At 39.1% G+C, this 26753-nt stretch overlaps 3 protein-coding genes and 1 long non-coding RNA gene across 4 annotated transcripts; 2 read left to right on the top strand and 2 right to left on the bottom strand.

Annotated features, from left to right (window-relative positions):
- Positions 1–1051: 1051 nt before the first annotated feature.
- Positions 1052–4476, bottom strand: tmem101 (transmembrane protein 101). Its single transcript, XM_063892570.1, has 4 exons — positions 4274–4476; positions 3014–3194; positions 2086–2232; positions 1052–1824 (listed from the first exon to the last, which is right to left on the bottom strand). Exons 1-4 carry the CDS (start codon positions 4402–4404, stop codon positions 1516–1518), a joined length of 768 nt encoding a protein of 255 aa, XP_063748640.1. The 5' UTR covers positions 4405–4476; the 3' UTR covers positions 1052–1515.
- Positions 4477–7832: 3356 nt separating this feature from the next.
- gngt2b (guanine nucleotide binding protein (G protein), gamma transducing activity polypeptide 2b) lies at positions 7833–8787 on the top strand. Its single transcript, XM_063893728.1, has 3 exons — positions 7833–8071; positions 8171–8259; positions 8439–8787. The coding sequence occupies exons 2-3, from the start codon at positions 8176–8178 to the stop codon at positions 8565–8567; spliced, it is 213 nt and encodes a 70-aa protein (XP_063749798.1). The 5' UTR covers positions 7833–8071; positions 8171–8175; the 3' UTR covers positions 8568–8787.
- Positions 8788–10605: 1818 nt separating this feature from the next.
- si:ch1073-13h15.3 (inactive all-trans-retinol 13,14-reductase) lies at positions 10606–17894 on the top strand. Its single transcript, XM_063892568.1, has 12 exons — positions 10606–10692; positions 11491–11768; positions 13464–13646; positions 13746–13987; positions 14076–14271; positions 14735–14932; positions 15023–15142; positions 15231–15369; positions 15749–15858; positions 16030–16196; positions 16299–16458; positions 16648–17894. The coding sequence occupies exons 2-12, from the start codon at positions 11609–11611 to the stop codon at positions 16815–16817; spliced, it is 1845 nt and encodes a 614-aa protein (XP_063748638.1). The 5' UTR covers positions 10606–10692; positions 11491–11608; the 3' UTR covers positions 16818–17894.
- On the bottom strand, positions 11567–15355 carry LOC134870416 (uncharacterized). The gene is made up of 3 exons (XR_010166558.1): positions 15220–15355; positions 14969–15121; positions 11567–13614 (listed from the first exon to the last, which is right to left on the bottom strand). It is a non-coding gene; the product is annotated as an uncharacterized LOC134870416 (long non-coding RNA).
- Positions 17895–26753: the final 8859 nt, after the last annotated feature.

The following is a 26753-nucleotide window of genomic DNA, read 5'->3' as shown; positions in this document are numbered from 1 at the left end:
AACCACACACGGATGTGTATTTGTTCATTACGTGTTCGTTTTCATCCCTCTCAGATCTGACCACAATGACAGCCGCCAGTAATATTAGGTAACAGGACGGATGCTGTGGAGATCAGCCTTCACAAACGTATTCTTTTCGCATTGAACGAGGTGACGTAGAACTGGTCTAGCTAGGCTAACTTTAACACAATTCACTGAGGTTAGCTAGCAACCTAACAAGCTGATAAGCTGAAGCATGTTAATACACTTTATTTGGCTAAAATAATTTTACTTCAGCAACGTTAAAATGATACAGCATACAATGTTTTTGCCAGATTACCTGCTACTAGATTTACCTCAAAACTTGTATCTGTAATTGTCCAGAAGAACCACTCGCTGACGACTGAGCACTCCACTCCAAGAGGGACCGATGGGTAAAAACGCGCGCTGTGGTTTATCTTGCTTATGATTGGTCGGTGGTCGTGGAACGCGAGTCATTTGAACAAAGATTTCATTTATTGTGAAGATAGCAAACTTGTTTCTTGCTCATTATACAGTCATTATAGTCGGTTATACAGTCTATGGTTGGTTGATTGGTTGGTCGGTCAGCCCCCCCCTAAAAAAAAAACCCTCTTCGGATCTACAGGATTCACGTCAATGACATATTTTGAGTTGAAAACGGCGAATTTCGCCGAAAGGTGACTAGTTTGCAGGTATGATACTATGAACATTCATCTGATATTTTTGACATACTATGTAATTCTCTATTATGATATTTCGACATAAAAATGTTTCAGATTTTTCAACATACTATACTATCAGAAAAACGACATTCTATAACGTCTACGAAATGTGAAAAGTACTATGCATTGGTTTTAATTTTTTCATACTATCGAGAATATGCTGCCTGTGCTGTCGAAAACTTAATTTTAACGATCAAATAACTCAAACATGGACAATATTGTTCAGCATGTAACTTAATGATTAACTTCATACAGTGTGACTAAAACTTAATAAGATTAAAAAGCTGAGCTTTTAATTACATTTGGAGAAATCCACATGAATGCACGAGTGAAAAGCATCAAGAACAGTTTATTACAAACAACCCCTTTCCATAAAAAAATGCAACAATAATTTAAAAGTATCCCTTTATTTGTTTATTTATTTGTAAATATGTTGACCATTTAAGACTACCTTTTTAGTACAAGGTATTTTCCCTGTGAATACACTATCAATACCCAGTGTCATGTTTCAGAGCATAAAGGACAAAAATGTAAACATGGATCTGAATAAATTATTAGATTGCGAAAAAGTTAGCCTGTGTTTTTTCTTTTTCTTGCAAAGCAAAAATACCAACTGGATGGCAAAGACAACCGACGCTGCTTACATCCAACAGTCTCAGCCTGGAGTGTTTGAACCCTGAGAGGTCACAGAGCGGCGCAGCTTTGGATAAAAACTTGGGCTGCTATGGAAAGCCAATCCCCTCCTGCACAGACACATGGGTCTGTAAAAGTTATCTGTGACAGCCCAAAGAGTTCAACCGTCAGTAGCCAGGATCAGCACCGCGCCGAAGATACCCACATTGTGCCCGATCAGCTTCATCTGGTTCCAAAACTCCACCTTGCGAGAGTTGTGCCAGTAGCCCAGGTTGCCGTCAATGAACAGGATCACCAGGGGGAGCATGACTGCCAGGATCTGCGCCGCCAAGCGGATGTACCAGCCGGAGAGGAATGCCAGAGCCAGCAGCCCGAACAAAACCTCCAGCAGCACCAGCGTGATCTCCCCTCCCACGATATGGTTCAGATAGGCCATCCTGTCCTCTTTGCTGTGCTGAAGCGAGTACACCTAGTGGGGGGACATGGAGAAATGTTTGTTTTAAAATTCCCCAAAATGTTTTAATGCTTAACCTATTGAAGACCAAGACTTGCTCTTGGCATTGAAACATAACGTGTCGGTCATGTCTTCTTAAAAAATGCACTTAATTTTAATTGGCAAATAAAATGTATTATGTGGCTCCGGTTTTCTTCTGTCTCAATTTATTTTTATGGCAGAGTGTCAGTCTTCATACAAACAATAAGTAAATGAATAAATACAAGTGGGACTTACCATGCAGATGAGGTAGACCCCCAGGAAAACTTGGCCAGTAGACTGCAGGGATCTGCTGCGAGCTTTCTGTCTGTACACCTCCCCCGCCCCGCTGGCCATAACCATAAAGCCTCCAGTAATGGCCAGTGCTCTGGAATACATCCGTACCTGCCGGGAAACAACACTCAGGCTGAAATAATAAACTTTAACAAGTTTATGCTACAGTGTAAATCTCTGAAAATGTGTGGCCCAGATCCATTTTCCCTCATGTGTGACAGAACTATTTTTAATATTTCAAAACTGATCTAAATCTCAAACATATCCAATTATGGGGAGATTTGTCATCTCTCTGAAGAGTCAGAGATGTGAGAGATAGGGATGGGTAAGGCAGACAGTTGTAGAAATATTGAACAAAATCAAGAAGCTTCTACATCAGGACAAATGTAACAGACAAAACATTATATTGTAAAAAGTTGGAATACTTTATTTTTGTATTTATGTCATATTTGCTTTTATTTCCAATGATGGGTTTTTTCATTCATCTATAACAGCCCAAAAAGTTATTTGTCATTCAAATATTCGCTGTAAGGATGGCCATGTCTTGTGATGTATTATGGTCTTTATGTGTATAATTTATGCCAAGCTGGGAAACTGTTTTGTCACAGCAGCATCATGACTGTCACTGGACATAAAATCAAAGTTTCTTAAAATAGAACAAAATACACATAAAAGAAACATTACGAGTTTTACCAAAACCAGACAAATATTTAAATAATTTATAACATAAGCGATTTTAGAAAGCAGGGATACTGAATCAAATGGGAAAACCCAGGGAGTCTGGCAGAGACAACAGATTTGTACACTTTTGTATTTTTGTATAACTGGTGTATAATAATACCTGTGTGTTATTCACAGAGGCACAGGGATCTATCTATAAACCACACCTCACCTTCAGCCAGTCCCCGTAATGCACTTGTTCTCCAGCATACGATGCGTACGTGCTGACGGCCAGTTGTATGGCGGCGCCCATTGCAAACCACCTCCTCTTTACCCCAAACGACATGAAGCTGGCACACAGCACTGCAACCCCCATGTCCACATACAGGTACGGGACATGGATGTCTGGTTTCCTGGAGATGACAATGAATGAAAAGAGATGCTTAACTATCTGTTTGTCACATTTTAATAGTAGAGTAAAGAAAGGTCTAACTATGTAGCCTATAGAAAAAATGGGACATATTAAAGTACATCTTTATATTTTATAGTAAAAATTACAATAGTATGTAATAGAAAAACTTAAGTATGCCATTTAAACATCTTAGGATAGGATGTCATTAACATTTAACTAAAAAATGTCATAATATTGTACGTTAAAAATGTCCTAGTGTAGTATGTTCAAAAGGCATAGTATAGCATGTGAAACATTATTGCATGTCATTTAACATTTATCAACGAATTATAGTATAGTCATTGAATTTTTATCATAGTATCATATTTCATCGAATGTATAGTAATATGTTAATTAAATGTAGTGTATAGTACTTAAAAAGTCAAAATAGTATGTCAAAAATGTCATGGTATATCTGTAAAAAAAAAGGTCATAGTAATTCATATAGTATTTAAAAAAAGTCATAGTATAGTTTGTCCAAAAAAAGCAATGGATTGGTATTTAAAAAAAGTTAATGTATACCCAAAAGAGAGGCAGACAGGTATGACAAAGGCTGTATACATCTTCCTTTAGGTTGATATAATTACAGGATAATTCAGAGGGGTGTGGTTTTCCAAGTAAAACCAACCCACCACAGACTGAAACAATCCACGCCCAGTGTATTTAAGATTAAAACCACCATTACTACCAGGAGAAATTACAGCCTTCTTTCAACCCGTCCGACTGAAAATTACAGACCAGGCTAAATATAACTTGTCTTTTTAATTTAAACAACTCCATATGGCTCAGACTCTCTGCCGGTTTTTTAAAAAATGTTTTAGCTGAAATAGACCCCAGCTAATTTAGCTAACTGGAAGCTAGCTGTAACTTCAAACACATTAAAGTTCGACTGGCACGCATTTTGTACAGTAAGAATATCTGCCAAACTATATAACGCTTCAAGAAACATCTTGATACTCGAGGCTGATTAAAGCAGAATTAAACTGCCGTTAGCTAGCTTGTTAGCTCGTTTTTAACGCTATATTCGCCAAATCTTTTTACCTTTTTGAGTCTGCTCGTTCAGCAAACAACATCAACATGGTGAAGCAGTTCCAAAACCCGAACCGGGTCAAAATAAATGCTCCTAGCTGGCTTAGAAACCTTAAAGTCTGCTTCCTACTGGGAGCTGCCATTGTTGATGCAATCTATCCGCCAACGACAATGCAAGCATTCAAAGGACTTCCGGCCAAACAACACACAAGTGTCGAAATAAAAGTACGCGTCTCTGTAGATACAATACGGAATACAGAACCAAGGGTTATTTCAAACAAGGATGATCTTATTTTGAAAAGACGTAAAGTTCTAACGCAATGTTGCCCTCCTATTGGCTTATAGAAAAGAATGGGCGGGACAGACTCGGTCATTGAAGCAGGATAAACAGAAATAGATTCGATACCGCCATCCACAGGACAAAGTAGATCATTACTGAGATCTAAAGGTCATTGGAAGAAAACTGGCCTACTTCTTAACCTTGTTATTTCTAGCAGGCAATTAATTACACGTCCAAAGGCCATGTATTTTGTTAAAAAAAAAAAAAAATCCTCAATGAGTTAAACTCAGACAGTATGTGTAACACTTCTTAAATTCCAAAAACAACCATACAAATGATAATCTATTTTCAAAAATGTATTTGAAGTTATTTTAAATTAGGGCTGCAAGTCATTCTAATATTTATTATTGATACATCTTTTCATTATTTGTTGGGGTTCATCAATTAATTGGTTGGTCTAAGAAGAATGCCCATTGCTAATGTTTTTCAAAAGTCTTTCCCTCATCGCTAGGAATGCAAGAGTTAGCCAAGAGGAGCTTTTATATCTGTAGTCAATGTGAGGATGTTACAACCCTATCCTTAAGACAAAGACAAAATATAATATCAATAAATATAATAATACTTTTTAAAAGCATGCAACGCAAAAAATTCCTGCCTACTGCAATAACACTTTACAATAATTCCCCCCTGGCTGGAAGACAACTCACTGCTCCATAGCCTCTCTTGTGAACTGGACATAACATGCACACCTTGAAACTTTACACTGTATATTTACATTATATTTACTTAATATTCCATTTCACTGCATTATTTGTACATTTGTATATTTCTCATTTTTATTTTTATTTTTAGTTCTAATTATTTGTAATTTGTTATGCTTCTTTTTGTATTTCGCTTCTGCAATCAAAACATTTCCCAGTTAGGGATAAAAAAAGTATTTCTGATTCTGATATGATTGTGAATAGGCACAATATTAATGGTAAGAAACATTATATAGGACCCTGTTATACATAATCAATAATAGTGCATTGAAATGGCTAATATTAATGTTAATGGTATTACGCATGAAATAACACAATATGTACCTAAAACACTGGCAAGAACTTTGCAATATTTATAATGGCAGATATGGACAGCTCTTCATCTAACTTCCTTTGCCAATTTTTCACAATAGCATAAAACAGAGGTACATTATTATTATTAACATTTAAGTGCTTGAACCAGAGAACGATCAGGCATTTTTGCTTGAGAAAATTATTTGAAAAATTAACCAGTTAGCAAGTGATTGATTGATAACTAGTTTAGATGTCAAAAGACAACCCCATAATTAACAGGGTCAATGAGAAATCATGATTCCAGTGACTTTGACAATGAAAGTGAATCGATGAATGGAACCAAAATAGTGGCCTAATGGGGAGGGTAGTCTCTCATCAGGTGACCAGTGACCAACCAGGCCTTTAAAATGAACACTGCTGCTGATCCCTGTGACGTGTCTCAGGTTAATCTTTAGTAGATGAGACTAACCTAGATCCTGAAAATGGCTTAGTGCGAGTCCTGCTGAAGGTTTAGTTAAGGATCAGTAGCCTGTCATGTCTCAGATAAAATGTCAGTTGTAGGTGAGTAGGACAGAATAGTGGGAAGAGCTGTACAGGGCAAAAATATTTTCATAAAACCTTCAGAATCAGAATCCCTTCATTCATCAAACACAGGGGAAATGTTCATTTCTTACAGCAGAAAGAGTCAAAGACAGTTTGATATTACACCCAAGATACAAAAATATATACAAAAATTAGACAATTTTACAAGATACACAACAAAAACGTTTCCTTGAGCTTGGGAACATGTATTATCCACAATCAATGTTGATGCTGCCAGCCCTTTTTAAAGGTCAAAAAGTCTCTGTTCCTGCTTACATTGGGTGAAGGTGGGGTTGCGTAGGCCAACATACAGAAAGAACACTAATCACACTCCCATTTACATCTCTAAAGGACCAAAAAGACCAGTAGGTTTGAACTATGGACCACCAAACTGCCCACAAGGTATCACAAGAAATTGTGAAAAGCCTGAACCCAGCATGGGTTACTGAATGGGCATACACAACTTCAATTTAGATAGAAGACACAAAATGACTATAAATAGAGGCTAAACAACTACAACGACCCAATAATCCACCAATGGAGCTTAGTGTTAAAAACATAAATGTAAAAGACATATCTAATTTACTACAATTGACTTTGACTAATTAAGCATACATGATATGTATCGATGGAGTTGTTTTTTTCCTTCATGCCCTGGTTTTGAACAGGACCAACTTAGTGTTGGCAAAAATCTGTTAATCTATTTGTTTTAATAAAATGTTGTCAGTTTTGCATTGGAAGTTGCTGAAGTTGAATGACGTGGCAAGTCTAAGAGCAACTGATTGGACTGGCAGATTATAATTAAATCTCTGGTGAAGACTTGGCCTCCTTCCTCTTTGTACAAGGCACTATGCTAATGATGGGTAAACACACGATGATGCAAACACTAACATCAGTAATGGCGATGTTAAATGCAGGTATGGAATGTGAATAAATACATAAAATCTAAGAAGACACTTCATTTCATATCCGCGGTACCTCTTATTTATTGTTTATTATTTACAAGGTAGCTTATACTAAAACTTCACTAGAACTAAGAGGGAAACTTTCAGATTAGAGTTTAACATCCCCACCCTGTCCAAACAAAACCATGTTTATCCAATTGTTGATTTGTGTTTTGTTCCTAATTCTTAAGGTTAGAAAACCTTGATGGAACTCCATCATCACAAAGATAAAAATTGCTCTTTTTTGCTTCTCACAGGACAGCTATGAAACCAATGATTCGAAATGATAATCTTATAGAAGAGGAGGCATTGCTGTACCTACAACAGTATATAAAGAGTGAACATTTGTTGTGCACAATAGTACAATATACATTCACATTAATGCATCAATAATATCCAAAAGTTTTACAATTTGCAGTAAATACTGACAAAGCTTTTCCAAAGAAAGTTTTGAATGCAGTATTATCATTTTACTGAAGGAAAGGATCTGAATACTTCCTCCACCACTGGTTTAATGTATAGGTGAGTTATTGACACAAACATTTAAAACACATATGTAAAGTAATGTGAAGCCACTGACTTATATGGATTTTGGTACGTTTTCAACAGCTACAGTAACATATGATGTGATGTTTACATGTCAGTTCAGTGCCTCACTTTCTCCACCTCATCTGCAGATCTAGAAGAATCTCTTACCTTCCTCCTTCCTGTTCAGAGGTTACGGCTCCTGATTGTTTAATCTCATCACGGGGGATTGGTGACATCAGGTCCAATCCGCTGCCGACCTGAACCCAAAGCCAGCAGCAGGGATCAGCTTGGATGAAGAGCAGTGGGACAGCACAGATCAGTCAGTGTGAAGAAGCAACCGGACTACAGCAAGGCTAACTGTCGATGAGCTCTTAGGAGCCAAAACATTTCTCGTTACTTTGGGAATCCCACCATTCTAAAGGTAAGGATGCTGATTGCAATGCTTTTTAGTTTTCCGACATCAAAGCAGGTGTGTTAGTATTTTTTGTGACATTTTTAACATTTTGATTTCCTCTTACAGTCAGGATGGCTCGGGATATGTCAGATAAGGAAATCCTAAAAATGGAGCTGGAGCAGTTGAAGAAGGAAGTTAACACACCTAGGACACCAGTAAGTAAATTACCTATTATTTCAAATTTTAGCCATCTTTGAATTAAAGCAATTTGCAAGGGATTAAACACTTAGAATTATTTTTAGCATGCAAGTTCAATGTTCCATCTTTATGTGTGAAAAGGCAATATTTGCTTTGTCAACCATAAATGTGTTTCCATCTTTCCCCCCAACAACAGGTGACTGCAAACTGTGCGGAGATTGTTACATTTGTTGAGGAACTGCTGCCTAATGATCCGCTGATTAAGGGTGTTCCAGATGACAAGAACCCCTACAAGGGAGACAAGGGAGGCTGTATAGTAACATAGCACATGGACATGCAAGGAAACGTCAAACAGTTTTTTATGAGAACCGGTTACATTGCTGTAAAATCCCTGTAGAAATGTAAAAGAAAAGTAAGATCTGTATTGGTATTGCTACCAGGAGAGAGACCCTTTTCCATCACCGGATTACTGTATGTACCTGTTGATTTGAAAATGTTTCTTTGTCAATTTGTAATTAAATGCAAATAGCTGTACAAAGCTTTGACCTGACTTGACTGCTCTTATCATCGACGTATATAAACTAAGCTCACTTGTACTGCACTACTACGGCACTTTCATCTAATTTTATTACATTGGTTAATGTTAAATAGCTAGATTATATTGCTACATTGTTTGGTGTGTAAATGTGCATAAGTCAACATGAAACTCAGCTGTGTACCCGTGAAAAGCAGGGCAAAGTCACAGGAGCTGCGCACTTACAGTTTAGTCTAATTCTTAATAGGATTTCTCGGTCACACTGACACAGAGCTGCTTCCGGTATCAAAGTCTTTAAGCTTATTCCAGTGACTTCATCCCTGCTGCCATTTTGAGAACTGCATCCAATTAGTGTCATTTTCAATCTGCTCAAATACAAATACACATCATGTCTTGGGTATAATAACATTTGTAGGTGCAGGCTTCATTCCTAACAATATAATACAATGAAATACACAATTCACCCTGCTGCATTAAACCTTTTAGTCAAATTACTTTAGGCAGTTCAAATCAGCACTTGTGTACAAGTGTTTCACAGAATACAGTGAACTATTCATGGTGGCTTATCGTATACAGCACAGGTTCTCTGGGGTGGGCCTCCCAGCGGGCTCTAAGGGGGGAAAAAATACATTATTTATAATTATTAGGTATCAAAATAATATCAAATAGGATAGCCTAAATGTGGGTGATTTGTTTAAAGTTAACAATTCAGTTGTTTTAGATACTTTAATTGTCGTTGCATCCAACACATTTTTAATCTATTTGGTGTTCTTTAATTTAACGTTAACCAGAAGTATTTAGCTATTTCATCTCAATTCTTGAGTATCTATAATATCTATCACAGTAATCATAAACACTAAGGGGTGTGTGTTTGTGAGATACATCAGTATTTTGTCATCAGTGTAGGTCATCTGATTACAAATATGTCATTTATGTAATCACATTTTAAATATGAATTAAAGTATAATTTATATTTCAATAAATGTGTGCTTTTCATGGCTTTTAGACACTAGAGACAGAAATTAAGCAAAAGAAAAGTAAGATGGTTTATTTGTAATTTTCACAACCAATTCTCACATTGCAATTTCTCAATGTTCTGCTCAAGGACACCAGCTCTGTAATTATGGAACACAAAATGATACAGTTCAGTGCTTTTAATCTGCAGTGTTGTAAATACATACACTTGGACACTGCATGTGTAAAGTCTATGATGACTTGTCCACGGTGTGGTTCTTATCTTAATTGTCTTATCAGATAAGAGCAATTATGAATATATCTAATTACGCAATTCTCCTATAATCTCTGTGGAATAACCACACTGGGGGAAAGAAAAACATGTTGTAACCTGCAGATAAAAAGTGTCATAACTTTGTGAATTCTAGACTTTTGTTTATCGACCACTGACAAGAAAAACACATCTTCTAATGTTTTGTTGAGAGTGGCCCACTACGGTGAAGAACAATGTCTGAACAGATCCGAGAGGGGGAAAAAAGAAAAATAATTAATGGAACAGAAAACGTTTTACTTTGGTAGTGTCCTTTTGTCAGGGACTAAGCAGTAAGCAACAAGGAAACAGGAGTTGTTTAGAACAAAATGATCTAAATAACTAGGCCTATAAACAGGTCCTTTAAAATATAACTCTACTCAATATGCCAGCAGCTCAATCACTGTTAATTAGACACCACCAGCTGCCGCAATCAAACAAGTGGGAACATATATAGTAGCTTGTTCAAACTAAATAGCAAACAAGGGGTAACTGCGATGAGCAGACAATGAAAAACTGACAAAGCCCAAATCCCACTGTTGATATGGAAGCACATGGTTTGACCCAATTAACTATTTCCAAGATTTAGGAGTCCTCAGCCCTCGGCCACGCCCTTTGGGCCACCAGGAGAAAAGCTCCCCAACAACCAGGGTAAGTCAAAGACAAAGAGAATGAATAATATATTCAAATACCTCCTTTAACCGTTCCCAAATGTGTGCACCTGATTTACACAATGTCAGGTTACAGTTAAAGCAAATACTCGGCTCCCCGTCCCACAACGCATCCACTTCAAGATCCTTCTCCTCACCCACAAAGTCCTCCATCACCAGGCCCCCTCCTACCTCACAGATATGCTCCACCACCACACTCTTTCCCACAGCCTCCCCTCGTCAAAAGCAAATCTCCTCTCACTTCCTCCCAGGACAAAACTCCGGACCTGGGGGGACAGAGCCTTTTCTGTCGCTGCCCCCTCCCTCTGGAACTCACTCCCCAAAAACATCCGTGACTGCCCCGACCTCACCCAGTTTGAATCCCAGATCAAAACTCACCTTTTCAAAACTGCTTTTAAACTGTAAATGAATGTTGTGTTTTAAAAGTGTGTTGTTTCAATTATGTTTTTGTGAATTGTATCTCTGTAAAGTGTCTTTGAGTTTCTAGAAAAGCGCTATACAAGTAAAATGTATTATTATTATTACCATTGAAGTGAACTGCGTGGTGATAATTGTTTGTGTAGTTGAATGCAATTGAAAAGCACGAGTGACCATGTGTGGCTGTGGCCATCACATCATAGTTACCCTCTTTTATTTTGGTCACCAAATAAGTGCTCTTATCTCTGGCACACCATTTGTTCTTATTTGTGCACAGTCATGAAAAACAGGGTTGTATAGCCTTATCTTTATTGGTTGTCTTAAAACATCTGATAATCATGTACATTTCCCACTTGTCTAGCCCAAACCTTTGGCAGTCAGCATAATAAAAACGGCTTGATGAGCAGTGCAGCGCTCAGAAAACACCTGTCACTGCTGCTGCAGACACTCTTACCAGACACTGTGATTCGATTGTCTCCATGATGTGGCTATTGATCTTCTTAGCGTGGCTTGTTATATGGGCCGGTGGCACATACTGGTACCTGTTTGGGAAAAAGAGCCCTTTCTCCCTGGAGTCCGTGAGACCCCCTGGACCTCGAGAGTTTGATCAGAAGAAGAGGGACAAAGTCATCAAGCAAGGTAAAATTATTGCAGATGAAAATGCTAATTGGCAATGTGAGGGGATGTTTTCATGAAGAAGTGTATTTTTTACCAGTTAAGTCTGATTGACTTTAGGCACACACTTAAATGAAAAATGCAAAACATTTAGCAGAATGCAGACTAAGAATGAAAATGACCATTTTCTAAAATAATAGCTTAATTTATTCCATCGGTTATAAACAAATAAACTGCCTGGCCAAAGAAAAGGTCACACACTCTAATATTCGTTGGAGCGCCTTTAGCTTTGATTACGACACACATTCGCTGTGGCATCGTTTCCACAAGCTTCTGCAATGTCACAACATTTATTTCTGTCTTGCATTAAGTTTTCGCCAAGATCTTGTATTGATGAGATTCGGACCACTATGCAAAGTCTTCTCCAGCACATCGCTAAGATTCTCCATCGGGTTCAGGTCTGGACTCTGTGGTGGCCAATCCATGTGTGAAAATTATGTCCCATGCTCCTTGAACCACTCTTTCACAATTTGAGCCCGATGGATCCTGGCATTGTCATCTTGGAACATGCCCGTATGGTTTTTTAGATTGCTTTAGTGAAAGCAATCTAAAATGTTATGTGAAAAAAATAATTTAGGAACAAATATCATAGATTTGCTTTGTTATCAACCTCTGCTGTCGCAGAAATCAATAACTCATTTAATAAAATCCCTTTTTTTACAGCAAACATTTCAATCTGCAAACAGGTGTAACAAAAGTATCCACTTTTGCTATGTTAAGCAAAATTAAAATGTTATAAGGACTTAATAAATTGTTCAAAAGAGACTAAAGTTGTCAGGCCAAAGTTGCCCAAGCAGAAACCCAATAGAGGAAAAATAAAAACATTGTGTTATTTTTGCTGTTGTGGTGCCCTTTCAAAATAATAGCGTTGTTTTCATCGGGCAAAAATCTTAATGTCGACAGATGGCATTATGCAGGAAAAAAAGGTGCATTATCAAATGAATCCGGTTTACTTCTTTAACTTAAACTAGTGTGTGATTCAACTTCTATATCAACAGCGGGGTATTAGAAACATTGTAGGTAAAAGAAAATGAATGGAAAAATGGTGTGGGTTAGTGAGGTAATATTCCAAGGGAAAATCTAAAGAATTGTATTCTGTTAAGTAAAACAAATGTGGTTAGATCAAGCATTAAAAGGTCTGCTCACGTCCCTTGACATCAATTCAATTGAACATTTGGTGGGTTTTACCTCAACTAATGTTAACCTAGAAAAAGTGAAAAGGAAATGAGTAGAAGAAATATATGACACTATCAGTTTACAGTCAGTCTAGTTCTTAGAACTGCTGAGGTTTGCTGATACGTCTAATCTAAATGATCTGTTTTCCTGGTCATAACTTAACAGAGCAGAACTCTGAACAGAGTAAACCTAAATGAGTACGTTAGTATGCTTCTTTTCATCTGTTGGCTTTATCTTAATTAGATAATGCACCTGCAGATTGTGTTTGCACTCTTATCTACCGTTTCATTGCCAAGAGGATAACACAGACACAGGAACTAGATCAGCAGACATGTATTTATGAGAGGAAAGGTGTGCAGAGCAACTTTCAGACTATTACGCAACACACTTTAGCAGTTGATGTTACATTTTCAATTAATGTTTATCTTTTCTAGACATGTAATTGTTACCGTGATTATATCATCTTGGTCTGCTTCTGTCCAGGTTTCAGCCTTGACAAAGTGCCCCAGAACCTGGATGTGATTGTCATCGGGAGCGGTATCGGTGGTCTGACAGCTGCAGCGACACTGGCCAAAGCAGGGAAGAGAGTCCTGCTGCTGGAGCAACATGACCAGGCTGGAGGCTGCTGCCACACCTACATAGAGAAAGGCTTTGAGTTTGATGTTGGTAAGAGGATTTTATGTATTTACTGTTTCAGGAATGTTGTCGTCTCCCTGGTGTGAATTGAAAAACTATGTTCCTGATTCCCGCTCTTTGCTTCTTCAGGGCTTCACTACATTGGTCAGGTCCATGAGAACAGTCTATTGCGCATCGCCTTCGATCAAATCTCTGAGGGCCAGTTGGAATTCCAAGAGCTAAATCAACATTTTGACACAATCATGATAGGCCAGGGAGAGGAAAAACGGGAGTACACAATCTTCTCGGGGAAAACTGAGATGAAAGCCCATCTGATGAAGCAATTCCCCGATGACACAGAGGCCATCGAGACATTCTTCAACATCATGAAGGTACTGTAAGCTAGTAAACCCATATCCCAGCGTGACAGCTCTCCATAGAATGACAACTAACATATGAATGGCATCTGTTCTCCAAAAGGTCTCTGCTAGGAAGACTCACTACCTGGCAACTCTAAAGCTGATCCCGCAGTGGGTGTCTTTATTCCTGCTGAAGTCTGGCATTGGAAACTTCCTCACCCCGGTCTTCCGCCTCTCTGGGACATGTGCAACAGACTTGGTGAACACCCTGACCAGCAATAAGGATCTGCACGTCATCTTTTCTTATCTTTTCTATGGTGGGTACTAGAGTTGAAAACTTAATTAAAGTCAGTAAAGACGGCAACTCGCTCTTAGTGTACTAACATCCATATCAGAAGAACTGTGTAGAAATGGCCGCCATCTTTTTGAGACACTTCTTACAACTCCTGTTTTCTCTAAGCCAATATATAGCCAAGAAAGGTTAAAGCTCTCTCTGATTGGAATAATCTACCTGTCTCTTACGACCTAAATACTGATCAAATATGATTGTACTTGTCCTTATATGTTATTTCTTTAAAACATATCTCAGGGAGTTATTCCTACTTAAACAGTTTCATGCAAAATGAAAAAAAAAACATCACGAGTCTTATCTGTCCTTAGAGCTGATTAGTTATACAACATGTTATTGTGGACTTGTAACTGGGTGTCTCGTGGCTTCAGCTGAACACAAGATAACTCAAATGTTTTAAAATACATATTCTTCGCTCTGTGTATATTTAGGCGTGCCTCCAAAGGACTCCAGTATTCTCATCAACGCTCTCCTGATTCATCACTACAAACGAGGTGCCTACTACCCTAAAGGCGGTGCCAGTGAGATCGCCTTCCACATCATCCGAACCATCCAGAAATATGGAGGAAACTGCCTGGTGAGAGCTCCTGTCACCGGGATCCTGGTTAATGACAAGGGAGCAGCTTATGGTGAGACAATGGGAAATTAAAGCTCTGTTTTCTTACCTTTTTACGAGGACATGCACAAGTAAAGGACTTCCTTTTTGTCTTATGTGACAGGTGTGAAAGTGAGGAAAGGTCAGGAGGAATTGGAGGTTCATGCTCCTGTGGTTGTTTCAAACTGTGGCGTCTTCACCACCTTCCAGAAACTTCTTCCCCCTGAGATTCAAGTAAAGACAGGTGAGCAACAAACCTCTTTCACCTACATATATTCACTTTTATTGTGAAAACAAAGGGGAAGTGATTTGAAACCTTACCTTTACTGTAGGTATTCAGGAAAGGCTGAACATGATGAAACATGGCAGAGGATCGTTCTTGGTCTTCTCCGGGTTTGATGGGACTCAAGAGGAGTTGGGCCTCGAGTCCACCAACTTCTGGCTGTTCAAAAACAATGACATGGACAAATCGTAAGTTTGAACACTAGCATTTGATTACCACAAGGGGGCATCATTGTATAAGAAGTAGGGATGCAAAGAGGCAAAATGACTGTGTAGTCATTAGCTCTGCTCCCAGGTACATCACATCGCATATATTCTTTTGTCTCAGATTGATTTATTCCACGAGAAAGTGTAGGGTATTGTATTTTACTGTATGTGGTTTATTAAACTTCCAAGACAGAGTTCACTTTTGGTCCTCTAGGTGGAGTACATGATCAGTCACAGTACAGATGATTTAAATACCACACATGATTTTTTTTATGTGTGGCCACACTGCTGTTAAGTGCAGCCCAGACTGATTTGACTGAAGGATGACAATTTTAAATGTTCATGTTTTTGTGTGTTTTAGGATGGAGGAATTCTTTGCATTGAGCCAAGAGGAAGCACCAGATAATATTCCCATGATGTTCATCACAATGCCATCTTCCAAAGACCCAGAATCCAAAATAAGACACCCTGGTACGAACACATAAGGCTTTTTCTACGGTTTCAAATAGAAGTAGTCGGGGAGAATAATGTTGAAAAGAAACAATGTGCAAACATTAACAATAATGTACTGCTACAAGAAGATCATACCAGACCTGAGTGTCCCTAGAGATTAGATGTGATATGTTGGGTGTTTCATTACAGGAAAGTCCTGCATGACAATACTGACAATGGTCAAGTACGAATGGTTCGAGGAATGGAAAGACACTTCTGTACGCAAAAGGGGCGACGAATACTACAACTACAAAATGAGATTTGCTAAAAACCTCTTTGACTGGGCCTGTACTTTGTTCCCCAAAATCAAAGACAAGGTAGGATTGGTCTTTTTCTGTCAAAGGGTCAACTGTAAAGTGTCCATGCTTTTATTCACATGTATTGACTGCATTGTAATTTGTGTATGGCTTGTTTTTCAGTTGGTTTTCCAGGACGTGGCGACCCCACTGACAAACAACCACTATCTGGGTGCCCAGCGTGGAGCCATGTACTCTGCTGAGCATAACCTTGATCGTTTCCAAGCAGAGACTGTGGCGAGGAACAGGTGCAACACCCCCGTCAAAAACCTCTACATCTCAGGTATGAAAAGTTGCAAACTTGGCCGAAGACTTTATGTTAAAAAGGTTCTGCAAGCACAGTTTTCCTATAAATGAAATTTACATGGGCATTTAAACGTCTTAACAAGAATTGATTTACTTAAAGAAGGATAACGTGTTGAAATGTGTGTAATGTTTCTTTTTCAATAATTAATTTGTGTTCTTGTTCCAGGCCAAGACGTGTTCAGCTGTGGGATAGCAGGCGCTCTGCATGGTGGTCTCCTCTGCGCCTCTGCGGTGTTGGATCACATCGTCTACATTGACTTGCTCTTCCTCAAGAAGAAGCTGAAGAGGAGGAAAGCCAGAGAGCTGACAGAGCTGGATAAGAAGAAACTGCAGTGAGAATGCTCTCTACTTCCCCTGCAGGACACAGGTGAAGCCGCACAAACCAGCTGCAAAAGGACCGTTGATTTCCAAGAAGCTTAAACACCCCAGACAAAGTCTAGGATCTATTGTGTATATTCATATTATTATAAAGTATACAGAAATAAATCCAGAATAATCATGTGTTCCTGATGGATCTTTTAGTCTGGTGATCTATGCCAACTAGATTGACCAGTCTTCAGCAAATGTTTTGTAGCTTGTTACTTACCATTCACTCTACAAGATAGCAAATATTGTTTAGAGGAGATATACAACAACAGCTCTGATGGAAAAGTCTGAAATCTGTAGTACTGACTATTTAGAAGATCAAAAGTTCTGGTGTAATAACTAAGACCTAGTTACAAAGAAACTGAGCAAAGATCTATCGTTGTTTGACTGTGTTGGTCGTGAATTAGGGCTTAACATGGAATAGCATTATGCTAACAGGTTAACATGGAGCACTGGAGCCAATAATCTTCTGCGGACATAGAGAGGATTTTTATTTTAGAGGATGGCTACAAAACATAATTACAGGAAGAACTGCGCTGCTAATTTACAATACTGCAGTGCATTTGTATATATGTCAGGGGCTGGGGAAGGTTTTGTTGGAAAGATTGCTGGAAAAGGTAACCACATCGTATTTGAAATGCTCAGAATGCACATATCGTAATATTGTGAACTCTGCAACATTTCATGGGATATGGTATGTTTATTATTTATTACCTTCACAATTAGTGCTGTTAATGTGATTGATTGAACATAAAGATCATAAGAAAGCATTATATTTGATTTTGTCTAATTTAATATGTCAAATTATTTGTATTTGGGCATATTTAACCTTTAAATGCTCAATAATTAGTATTATTTATGATGCCAGCTGCTTTGATTTCTTTGTTTTGTTTTTTTAATGCCCATTTTGTACAATTTTGTTGGTATCTATCTTTATATATTTTTGTCACAGCTTGGTTTGTTTTTGCATTACACAAAATGCTTATTTGTATTTGCTGTTCGTAAAACATAATTTGCAAAATAAAAACATTCACAATGCCATTCACACTTATGCTCAAACCTTTGAATTTGCTCAAACTCTAGACATGAACACTGGAGAAATTACAACAAATAATTAATTGCACAAGTAATCATTAGGAAAACATCAACTGGAAGCATAAATATGGTATTTAATCATATTACCACAAAATCTTGCCTTTCAGTAAATCATTACCCCATCTACAATATTCCTTAGCAATAGGTATGATGGGGCTGCTAATTATTTACTTACTGAACTGAGACTGCAATTCCCTTCAGGGTTTCTTAGTTCCCACCTAAGTTGTTCTGCCCTGACTTATAACCCCTAGTGTTGTTTGGGTAACTGCTGAAATCAAACATACAGGGGAAACCTCAGACTTCCTGAACTAAGTGAACATTTCCTCAGTAAACGGTGGGCATATTGGCTGACAAACTGTGGTCTGTAGAAGACGACCAGGGGGATCCGAAGAGAAGAATGCCCCTTCTGTCCAGCCAGCCAGTGGGATGCCAGTAGCTCTGTCGCTCACTAAACTCCATCCCTCTGCTGTGAAAACCCAGGGACAACTCTCCCTGCTGCAGGAGCTCTGATGTACAAGTTGCTGCTGTCAACAGTTCCCTTTAACGTGGTTCTTACAGCTTTTTAAGAGAATAATTCAAGAACTTTTAAGCCACCAAAACCAACTGTTTATATTAACTTTGATTGTATATTTTGTTTATGATTATTTATAAGATCCCCTATCATGCAAAATGCACTTTTTTTCCTTTTAGACTTAAATGTGTCCCCGGGGTGTGTAGGGAGACTCACAAAGTGTCAGAAAATATAACCCTCTCTCTTTTCCTCCTTACCCACATCTCTGAAAACAGGGGAACAATCGAGATGATCCAGAGTTTCTTCGGTTATGACGTCATGTAGGTAATGTGGGCTGGCTTCAATTTGAACTCCTGGCAACGTCCCACCCACGTGACACGTCCCAACCTATCGTCCGCAATATACAGTCGAGAGCTGAATCTCCTCCGCAGCACCTCTGTGTGTCTGTGTGTTCAGCAGGATGTCTGCAGGAGGGACTTTGAGTTGTTGTATAGATAATATATATGTCACTGTTCTAGTGGTAAACACTGAGAAGGGTTTCAGAAATAACGCTTGATGAGGTTCTGAACATAATATGGCGTTTAATCACGGCAGCGTCAGCTCAAATGTAAAGCGACAGTAACAGAATCAGCACTTCAGGAACAGGGCTGAAACAGAGGGATAGCGGACATGCTAAAATGCATGATCTGTTTGGTATCTTGAGCAAAACATTTCACAGACATGTTTTGTATAGATTTTGCCCTACAATATATTGTTCAAATATAGCATAATAGGAGATCTTTAATACTTGCCAATTTAAAGAGTAGGGGATCTAGTTTCGATGATGTATTTATATTAGTGCTGTCAAAGTTAACGCGTTAATTTTGCCGATTAATTTTAAACATTTAATGCATTAATTTTTTTTAACGCAATTAACGTGGTTTTGTTTACTTCCGGTGGCGGCTGACCCATAACCTTTGGTCACGTGCGTGGGCAAACCGGCAAACATTTATCCTAACTAGAGCAGAGTCTTTGGCGGAAAGATGGCTAAGGAAGGACTATTAGAGCGAACGTTTCATTTTAAAAAGTTGCCCGACGGCTCGTTGGACAAAGCAAAAGCAATTTGCACAGTTTGCAGAGCCGAATTTAGTTACCACAGAAGTAACACGTCTTTAGCGTATCACCTCAAAGCAAAGCACCCTACTGAAATTACCTCCACGACCGCGCCAGTCTACACTACAGGAGTGTGGCACTCGTGGGCGAATAATGAAAGCTGTAACTGAAAAGTTAACCAACTCCTTGGTTACTTGGATAGTTAAAAACTGCCGCCCAGTTAGCACAGTAGAGGATGATGGGCTGAGAGAAGTAATTCGTGTTGCATCGGGAGATACCTCTTATAATTTACCCTCGAGAGGAACCATCGTATCAAGAATACACACGTTGTATGAGGATCAGAGGGCTCAGCGGACGAACATTCTTGAGCAAGCAAAGCACATCGCTGTAACAGATGACCACTGGACGTCTGTCAACAACGATAATTATTTGGGCGTCGCGGCGCATTTCATTGATCAAGACTGGACTCTGCAGTCTGCACTTACTGTGAGTAAAACCGAGGAGCGACATTATGCCGCGGCATGTGCTAACCATTTTCTGGATGTTGGAAACGAATGGGAAATCAAGGAAAAGTTGACCACACTCGGCACTGACAGCGCTCGTAACATCGTAGCTGCCGCGAGGCTACTTCCATTTGAACACCTGCCTTGCATGGCCCACTCTCTGCAAAGAACGGTCACAGTCAAAAAAAGTATATATAAATGTTATATATACTTTTTTTGGTGCATCTCAACATACTAGAATGACTGCTCCACACAGCTCTGAACATCGATGATGGCTGAGCCCACGGCTAGCAGCTAACAGCGAAAACAGTACAAATAACGGCAACAGTGCTGGGGGCTACTGCTCTTTGGAGGGTGAGATTTACACATCAGCGACAACGCCTCTATATCCTTTATAACTGTAATATGTGAGTGGTACAGAGTAGCCACGATGCACAAGATGCATCACAAACAGAGGGAGAGGGACTTATTCTCTGCACAGGTAGACGTAACGCTGCTACATCTTTACAAAGTAAAAAGTTGTTTGCTGCTGTTGTGTACATATTCTGAATATCAACATTGAGAACCTTTCAGTTATTTAAAACGCAGTTTCATAGTTGTGAAAAGTAGTCAAACAAGAAAAAGGCCCAAATAGAAGCAAATATTCAGATTATTACTAAAGAAAAGTTTAGTGCTCATGCAAACTCATATGAAAATTCAACATAACAATTAAAATGTTGGAATTTTCAAAACTTCAAAGACCTTGTACCCACCCTCTTTTATTCAATGTGAATAAAAATGGGCCAAAAGGAAGGTAAGTTGAAGGAACGAGGAGCAAAATGGTAGGTAGAGGAGTTAATTATATTGACTTTGTCTGGCTGGGAAGTTCAGTAGGCTTTAACATATAATTACTGTGGCATGAAAACGTGCAGTTCCTCACCAGAAATAAACGTGACATCTACACTAACTCTTACTTTCCTATGCTGTGCTCTGACTGACTCAGAGCTAGAAACAAAGCCACCTGTCCTTTGACTTTAAAATAAAGGGAACCCACCCTTTTTCTGCCATACTAAGGCTGCAGATCTATAGGGATGGCGTTGTCGGGCCGTCTGTGGTTCGGTTAGTTCACAACTTCGGTTCTATCTTAGCTTAACAACTATCCAATCCAATGACCTCAGAATCTTAGTGACTTTGCTAATCCCCTGACTTTTCCTCTAGTAACACCATTGGGTTACAGACATTATGATTTGAGTGAAATGCCTACAACTATTACATGGATAACTTTTGGTATGCACATTGGAATTGGAATCTATAATCCTTGACATTTTGCATCTGTACTGTCAGATGAACAGACCTAAAACTATTAATGAAGACTGCTGTCATACATTATACAGCCTTTATAATGTCTTTACTAAAAGGTTGTACTTTCAGACTGTTGATTAAACATTTCACCTTTGTAGTACCAATAGATTTGACCATGTTCAGTAACTGCAGAAAGCAACTATAACTTACAGATGTGACCTATAATTTCACTATGAAATATATATCTTATTTAACTTTATAGAAAAGCAACTAGAATGGGCAGGTCATGGGAGGAGGAATTTAAGTTTTCTTGACCAGCACAAGCAGCACCTCAACCCCCTTCCTCTTTTTCCTATTGCAGGCAGCTCCCACATGTTTAGACTCGCTCTTAGATCAGGAGAGGCCCAGAGGGTTCGGATCCTAAAAACAGCAGTCCACTCTTTCCATTGTCTCAGGCAACTCTCTCTAACCAGCAGATTCAAGCTTTTAAATACAATTATATTTCAAAAGGCTGGGATTCCTATCTAACATCGCCGGCACCTAAACTCTTTTATTTAGATAAAGCAAACTGTACTCTTGCAAACACTGTAGCGACAGGATTGGTTCGGGGAGTGTTCGTGTTGCTAGGCTCTCTTCTCTGTGTTCCAGCCAGCTTTCCTTCTTTTCCAGATGTTGGAGCTCCTCCCCGCTGGCCTGCCGCAGCCTCCCACAGCTCGAACCCAGCCAACAACCACAGCTGCAACCAATCTGAACCCTCTCAGAAGAAACTTTCAGACAACCCAGAGCAGAGGAAGACCCAGACTATAGACAGCACCCAGGATCAGACTGGGCTTAAAGGTTTTGTATTAAAGTTAGCCCTACTGAAAATACTGTATCCATGTAGCTATACATGGAGGTCTAAAGCAAAGTGTTCCAATGTAGGTTTGCACAGGAAGAAGAAATTGTCATTTCTTTTTCTGTTGATGAAAGTCAGACTGAAGCCTTTATTCTGCTCCACACAGATCACAGACCTCCTTTCCGATGTTGGCTTTAAGCTGCTGCCTGAGGCGTGCTTTCTGTTGAGTTCAATGGAAAATCTAGGGAAAATGGCAACTTCCCTAATTCTGCCTTCTGCCAAAAAATCGTTCTGAAATCTGAAACCTGAAACAATGCTGGTCCCACACGTCTGCAAACTCAAACTCAATGCAAAATGTATACATAATGTTTAGGTTAGTTCTGTATTGTCTACTCTAAACTCTTGTCAGTCAGGTCATTGTTGAATATACAGAAATGAGCACACAGAAAAAAATATTGCCAAAATTGTAAAGATTTGCTTTTCATTTTCTTACTTTTGTAAACTTAAACCTGCAATTGCTAATTTTTTAAGAAACTTGGGGGCAAAAAAAAAAAAAGGTTTTGAACATAACATAGACATAGCATCACCTTTGAGGGGGTATAGCCACGTCAAAGTTGATGATATATTGTTAGAGTTGTTGTGTTCACCAGGTGGGCAACTTTAGCTTTGGAAAAGTGAAAAAGTGATATCCAGAAGTGCCTTATACCTTTTCTCTAAACCTTAACTGGTTGCAAAAAGAAGTCAGATTGTATGACCCTACTTCTTGCTTGATTTAGACCCTCAGTAAAAATGTTCCTAAGCTCTCTAGCGCTAATTTCCAGCTTATTTTAATACAGCATGTATTCAAATTATTAAATCATGGTCCATTTAAGGCCAATTGATACGTTTTGCAGATCAGTGAGGGTCCGCTTTGGTCCTTTTGATGCAAATGGTGTGGATATGGAAAAGTCCCGCTTACTGAGCATTCACCTGTTTCATTCCACACTCCGTTTCAGTTAGTTGCATGTGCACCGCAACAGTGGCTGGTTTGCCGGAAAGGAGAAGGGAAAGATAACAAACTATCTGATTGTATTTGAAGAGAGGTTGTGTGAGGAGATTTGTTGTTAATAACATGAATACAACTCGTCTCCAAAGAAATATAATGGCGTCAACTATGGTGTTGAACTCCTGGATTAACGACCGGAGTTCATCTGTAAATGCATGGGACTCCATATCGAGTCAGACGCTCATTGGAAGAACAAATTGAACTGTGTGTACACATCTATGAGGGGGCGTGGCTACATTGTGACTGCCAGGTCGCCACCCTGGTGTGTCGGTCTGGGTGCACTACTTGTTTTAATCTTATGTGACACTTTCACGGTGTGTTTTAAGTTAAAAAAAAAAGATCATGGAAGCCAAAATGCCAAACATCAAACCCTATTGACAAGTGTTCGCTTCTTATATACAGACTACTTGTCTAAATAAGTCATCTAAGTCTAATATTCACTGTCTTTTATCCTCCACTATGCACTTTACCATCTCCACAGAAGAATATTTTTTGTGCTGCGTTTACAAACTAATCTAACCTTACTGTGTCTGTCAGCTGTTTGCTGCTGAGCAAGGAGTTCACAGTTGGTTTTTAGATCTTTTTCTCTACCTGGGGGAACAACCTTATGAGAGTAGTGAAACAAAACAGTTAAGATGTGTCGATGCGCTTAACTTCAGAAAGGAGACATTTTCTGCACTCGAGTTAGCTTCCCTGTTTGCCACACCTTCAAACACAAAGGTGGAGAGCAGGTCATTTGAGATGCTGTTGTGAAGGGCATGTTTGATGATTGACTTCAGACAAACAGCATGTTTTAAATCAGGCAACATTGTGTATTTTTTACACTTCTACAATGATTAGCATTCATCATGAAGAACTTAATGATCTCCTTCTCTTCATCACTATTGCTTCTTCTCAGCCCAGCTACTGAATTAAAACTAAGGAATGTATCTCAGCAGATCTCTACTTTCCCTTCTCAGCTGGTAGTAATATTTCCTGTGAGGCTGCTGCGCACATTTCATTGTAAATTATGTTGCATGCTGGGGTTTGGATGACAGAGAAAAAGTAAGGAGGCAGGAATAGGGAGGCCCAGAGAAAGGAGAACCACGTCTTCGCACATGAGTCATAGTAAGTATTTGCTGTGCCTGCTTCTCCGATCAAGCCCCTGCTCCACTAGGAAGCATGAGAGAGTAAGGAAGAGAGGATCTCTCCGAACGTTTATTTTGAATTTGCACCAGCTGATCTTTGAAATCAGGGTTGATTTTAGAGGCACCAATATAGAAATCCCAGTTCATCTTCATGGTATCAAAAGGGATAGTGGAATGGAGACATTGTTGCAGAGAAAACAAAAGTAATCACCACCTGCTAAACCACAAAGCCACAACAGTCTATTATGTGATCATAGTTTACCGTTTGCAGGGGCTAGGAATCTCTGGCTTAAATCCAGTTCTGACAATTTCAGATGGTTATCACGTTAAGGACAAGATTTTGTGAATGAATAAATATAAACAATAAATAATTGCACAGGATGGCGAGCAGAGGAAGAAGCTTACATTGAACTAATAATGATCCTGGGTTTAAATCAAAGAGTAAATCTCTTCGATCTTTCACACCCATCTGTGACTACAGCCCCTCCTTTCAGCGGATGCTTCAGACATGATGCAGAGTCTCACGTTTCACCCCCCATTCCACCTCCACTTTCCCCTAGCAATATGCCCACCCCTCCACTGAGTAATCCTCATCAGCTTAATGCATCCTCATTCGTCATCATGGCTCTCTCTGCTCTGTGTTTACATGGTGAGCCAGCTTCTGAAGTCGGGGGGAGTCTAAATGCTGGAGAAAGTATTCACTAGAGGGGGCCCTTCTGTGGGAGTAGCCAACCCTCATAAGGAGATGACTCCTCAACACATGGTTTGGATACAGAGAGTAAGTAAACTGTAGGGTTTATGTGGCGTCTTTCCTCCTCTGAATTTAAGGTTGGACGGTGTTTAATGCTGTGAAGATTTTAACGCCTTTGAAAGAAACTTGTGATTTTGGGGCTGCATAATTAAACTGGAATTAACTTAATAAGGTTTCATGCCTGCAGCAACGGAGGACTCTTATAGCAGAGAAGGAGCTAAAAACATTTTAGGGATTCATACATATTAGCTTTGAACATGATTAACAGCAGTAAGTGTACAAGAAAATGGGTTATTTGCATTTTCTTTATTGAAGTTCACTTCCAAGATCTGTTCCAGAGTGAATGCCTTCCACAGTTTGCAAAGTGTTTCACAGTTTGCTGAGACATGCTTAGGTCTTGATCTTCACACACCAACTGTTTACTTTTACACTTAGCACTGCTATGAGAAACATCCAGGCAGAAGGTGGCATACCGAAAGCCTTCATGGTTTGAACACCGTCAATTGGCTTAAACTGTTCGTATGCTGAAACTTAAGACATATACAGTAGAAGACACACCTTCCAATGATTGTTAGTCATATCACTTATGGGGAACTGCATTACTTATATTGCAGTTGGGATCGATCAGTGCTATTTTCTCTGAGGTTAAGAGACAGACATATGGACACTGTTTAGGATGTCATCTGTTGCTCTTCCATTGGGAGAGGCTGTTTTCTCTAGCTTTTACTCAGGACTCACAGCATGGCGTTCCCAGAGGGGTCGTACCAACATGTTTTCACTTCAACACAGAGGCTATGTGGCAGGATGACCTCTCATTGTTCCAGGTGGAAAAAAAAGTCTAAAGCTTGATATACATTCTCGCTCCTGCTCTCTTTACTTTAGACATCAAGTAAGATATAAAGAATGATAAAAAGTTAGCGCATGATTTCACCCTCTAAAGACGCGTATGTTTAGTCTGCCAGCAGAATGAGTGTGTTTGAACTGCAGCGAAAATGCTCCAGCACAGACAAAGACATCACTGAGACCGCAATGAGAGACTTTGCGTTCTGACCAGAGTTCCTCTACTAAGACATCCACAGATCCACGGTTTTATGTCCTTCATGTCAATGAGTGTGCACATATTCATTTTCCTCTCTATTCTTAATTTTGTTGTACTATCAATGGCTTCTTCTGCATACGTTTTCTGCTAATGCCTGCTTTTTTTTCTGCCTTCAGACATCCACACTCAAACAAAAGACCATAGGTAGAGGTCATGAAGCTATTATAAATTCAGTACGGGCAAAACACTCTTTAAACATTTTTTGTAATATATTCTCTTACTAAATGCATTTGAGAACTGCGAAGGGCTCATGTTATAGAGACTGTATAGTTGTTGGGTGGAATATAGGTAGCTGCAGGTAATATATATGAGGTCTACCCTGCCTGTTAAGACTTGTACCGTCCTAAAGGTAATGGAGCAACACACTGAGATTGTTGGGATTACTTTCTCTCTTTCTCTCTCTCGCTCTCTTTAAACACACACACAAGCATGCACACAAACCAAACCCCTGGATCAAAAAGTAAACATCCTGTATTAGAAAAACTTATTTCAGTTCAAGTTTAGACCATTTACCTGCAAAATATTAAGTTAAAAGTAAAAAAATCCTAACAAAGCCCAGACATTTAC

Source organism: Eleginops maclovinus, chromosome 10 (genome assembly GCF_036324505.1).
Source record: "Eleginops maclovinus isolate JMC-PN-2008 ecotype Puerto Natales chromosome 10, JC_Emac_rtc_rv5, whole genome shotgun sequence".
In the NCBI taxonomy this organism is placed as follows: domain Eukaryota; kingdom Metazoa; phylum Chordata; class Actinopteri; order Perciformes; family Eleginopidae; genus Eleginops; species Eleginops maclovinus.
Note: the sequence above shows the minus strand (reverse complement) of the source record. Positions and strands in the feature narration are given on the sequence as shown.

Bases quoted from the DNA above. Each gene is read 5' to 3' on its own strand.
- tmem101 (XM_063892570.1), bottom strand. From the start codon at position 4,404: ATGGCAGCTCCCAGTAGGAAGCAGACTTTAAGGTTTCTAAGCCAGCTA. The intron at 3,195-4,273 runs GTAAAAAGATTT...TGTCATCTCCAG, and splicing joins GAACGAGCAGACTCAAAAAG to GAAACCAGACATCCATGTCC. The intron at 2,233-3,013 runs GTGAGGTGTGGT...GTTTCCCGGCAG, and splicing joins ATTACGGGGACTGGCTGAAG to GTACGGATGTATTCCAGAGC.
- gngt2b (XM_063893728.1), top strand. From the start codon at position 8,176: ATGGCTCGGGATATGTCAGATAAGGAAATCCTAAAAATGGAGCTGGAG. The intron at 8,260-8,438 runs GTAAGTAAATTA...CCCCAACAACAG, and splicing joins TTAACACACCTAGGACACCA to GTGACTGCAAACTGTGCGGA.
- si:ch1073-13h15.3 (XM_063892568.1), top strand. From the start codon at position 11,609: ATGATGTGGCTATTGATCTTCTTAGCGTGGCTTGTTATATGGGCCGGT. The intron at 15,859-16,029 runs GTACGAACACAT...GTTTCATTACAG, and splicing joins ATCCAAAATAAGACACCCTG to GAAAGTCCTGCATGACAATA. The intron at 16,197-16,298 runs GTAGGATTGGTC...CTTGTTTTTCAG, and splicing joins TCCCCAAAATCAAAGACAAG to TTGGTTTTCCAGGACGTGGC.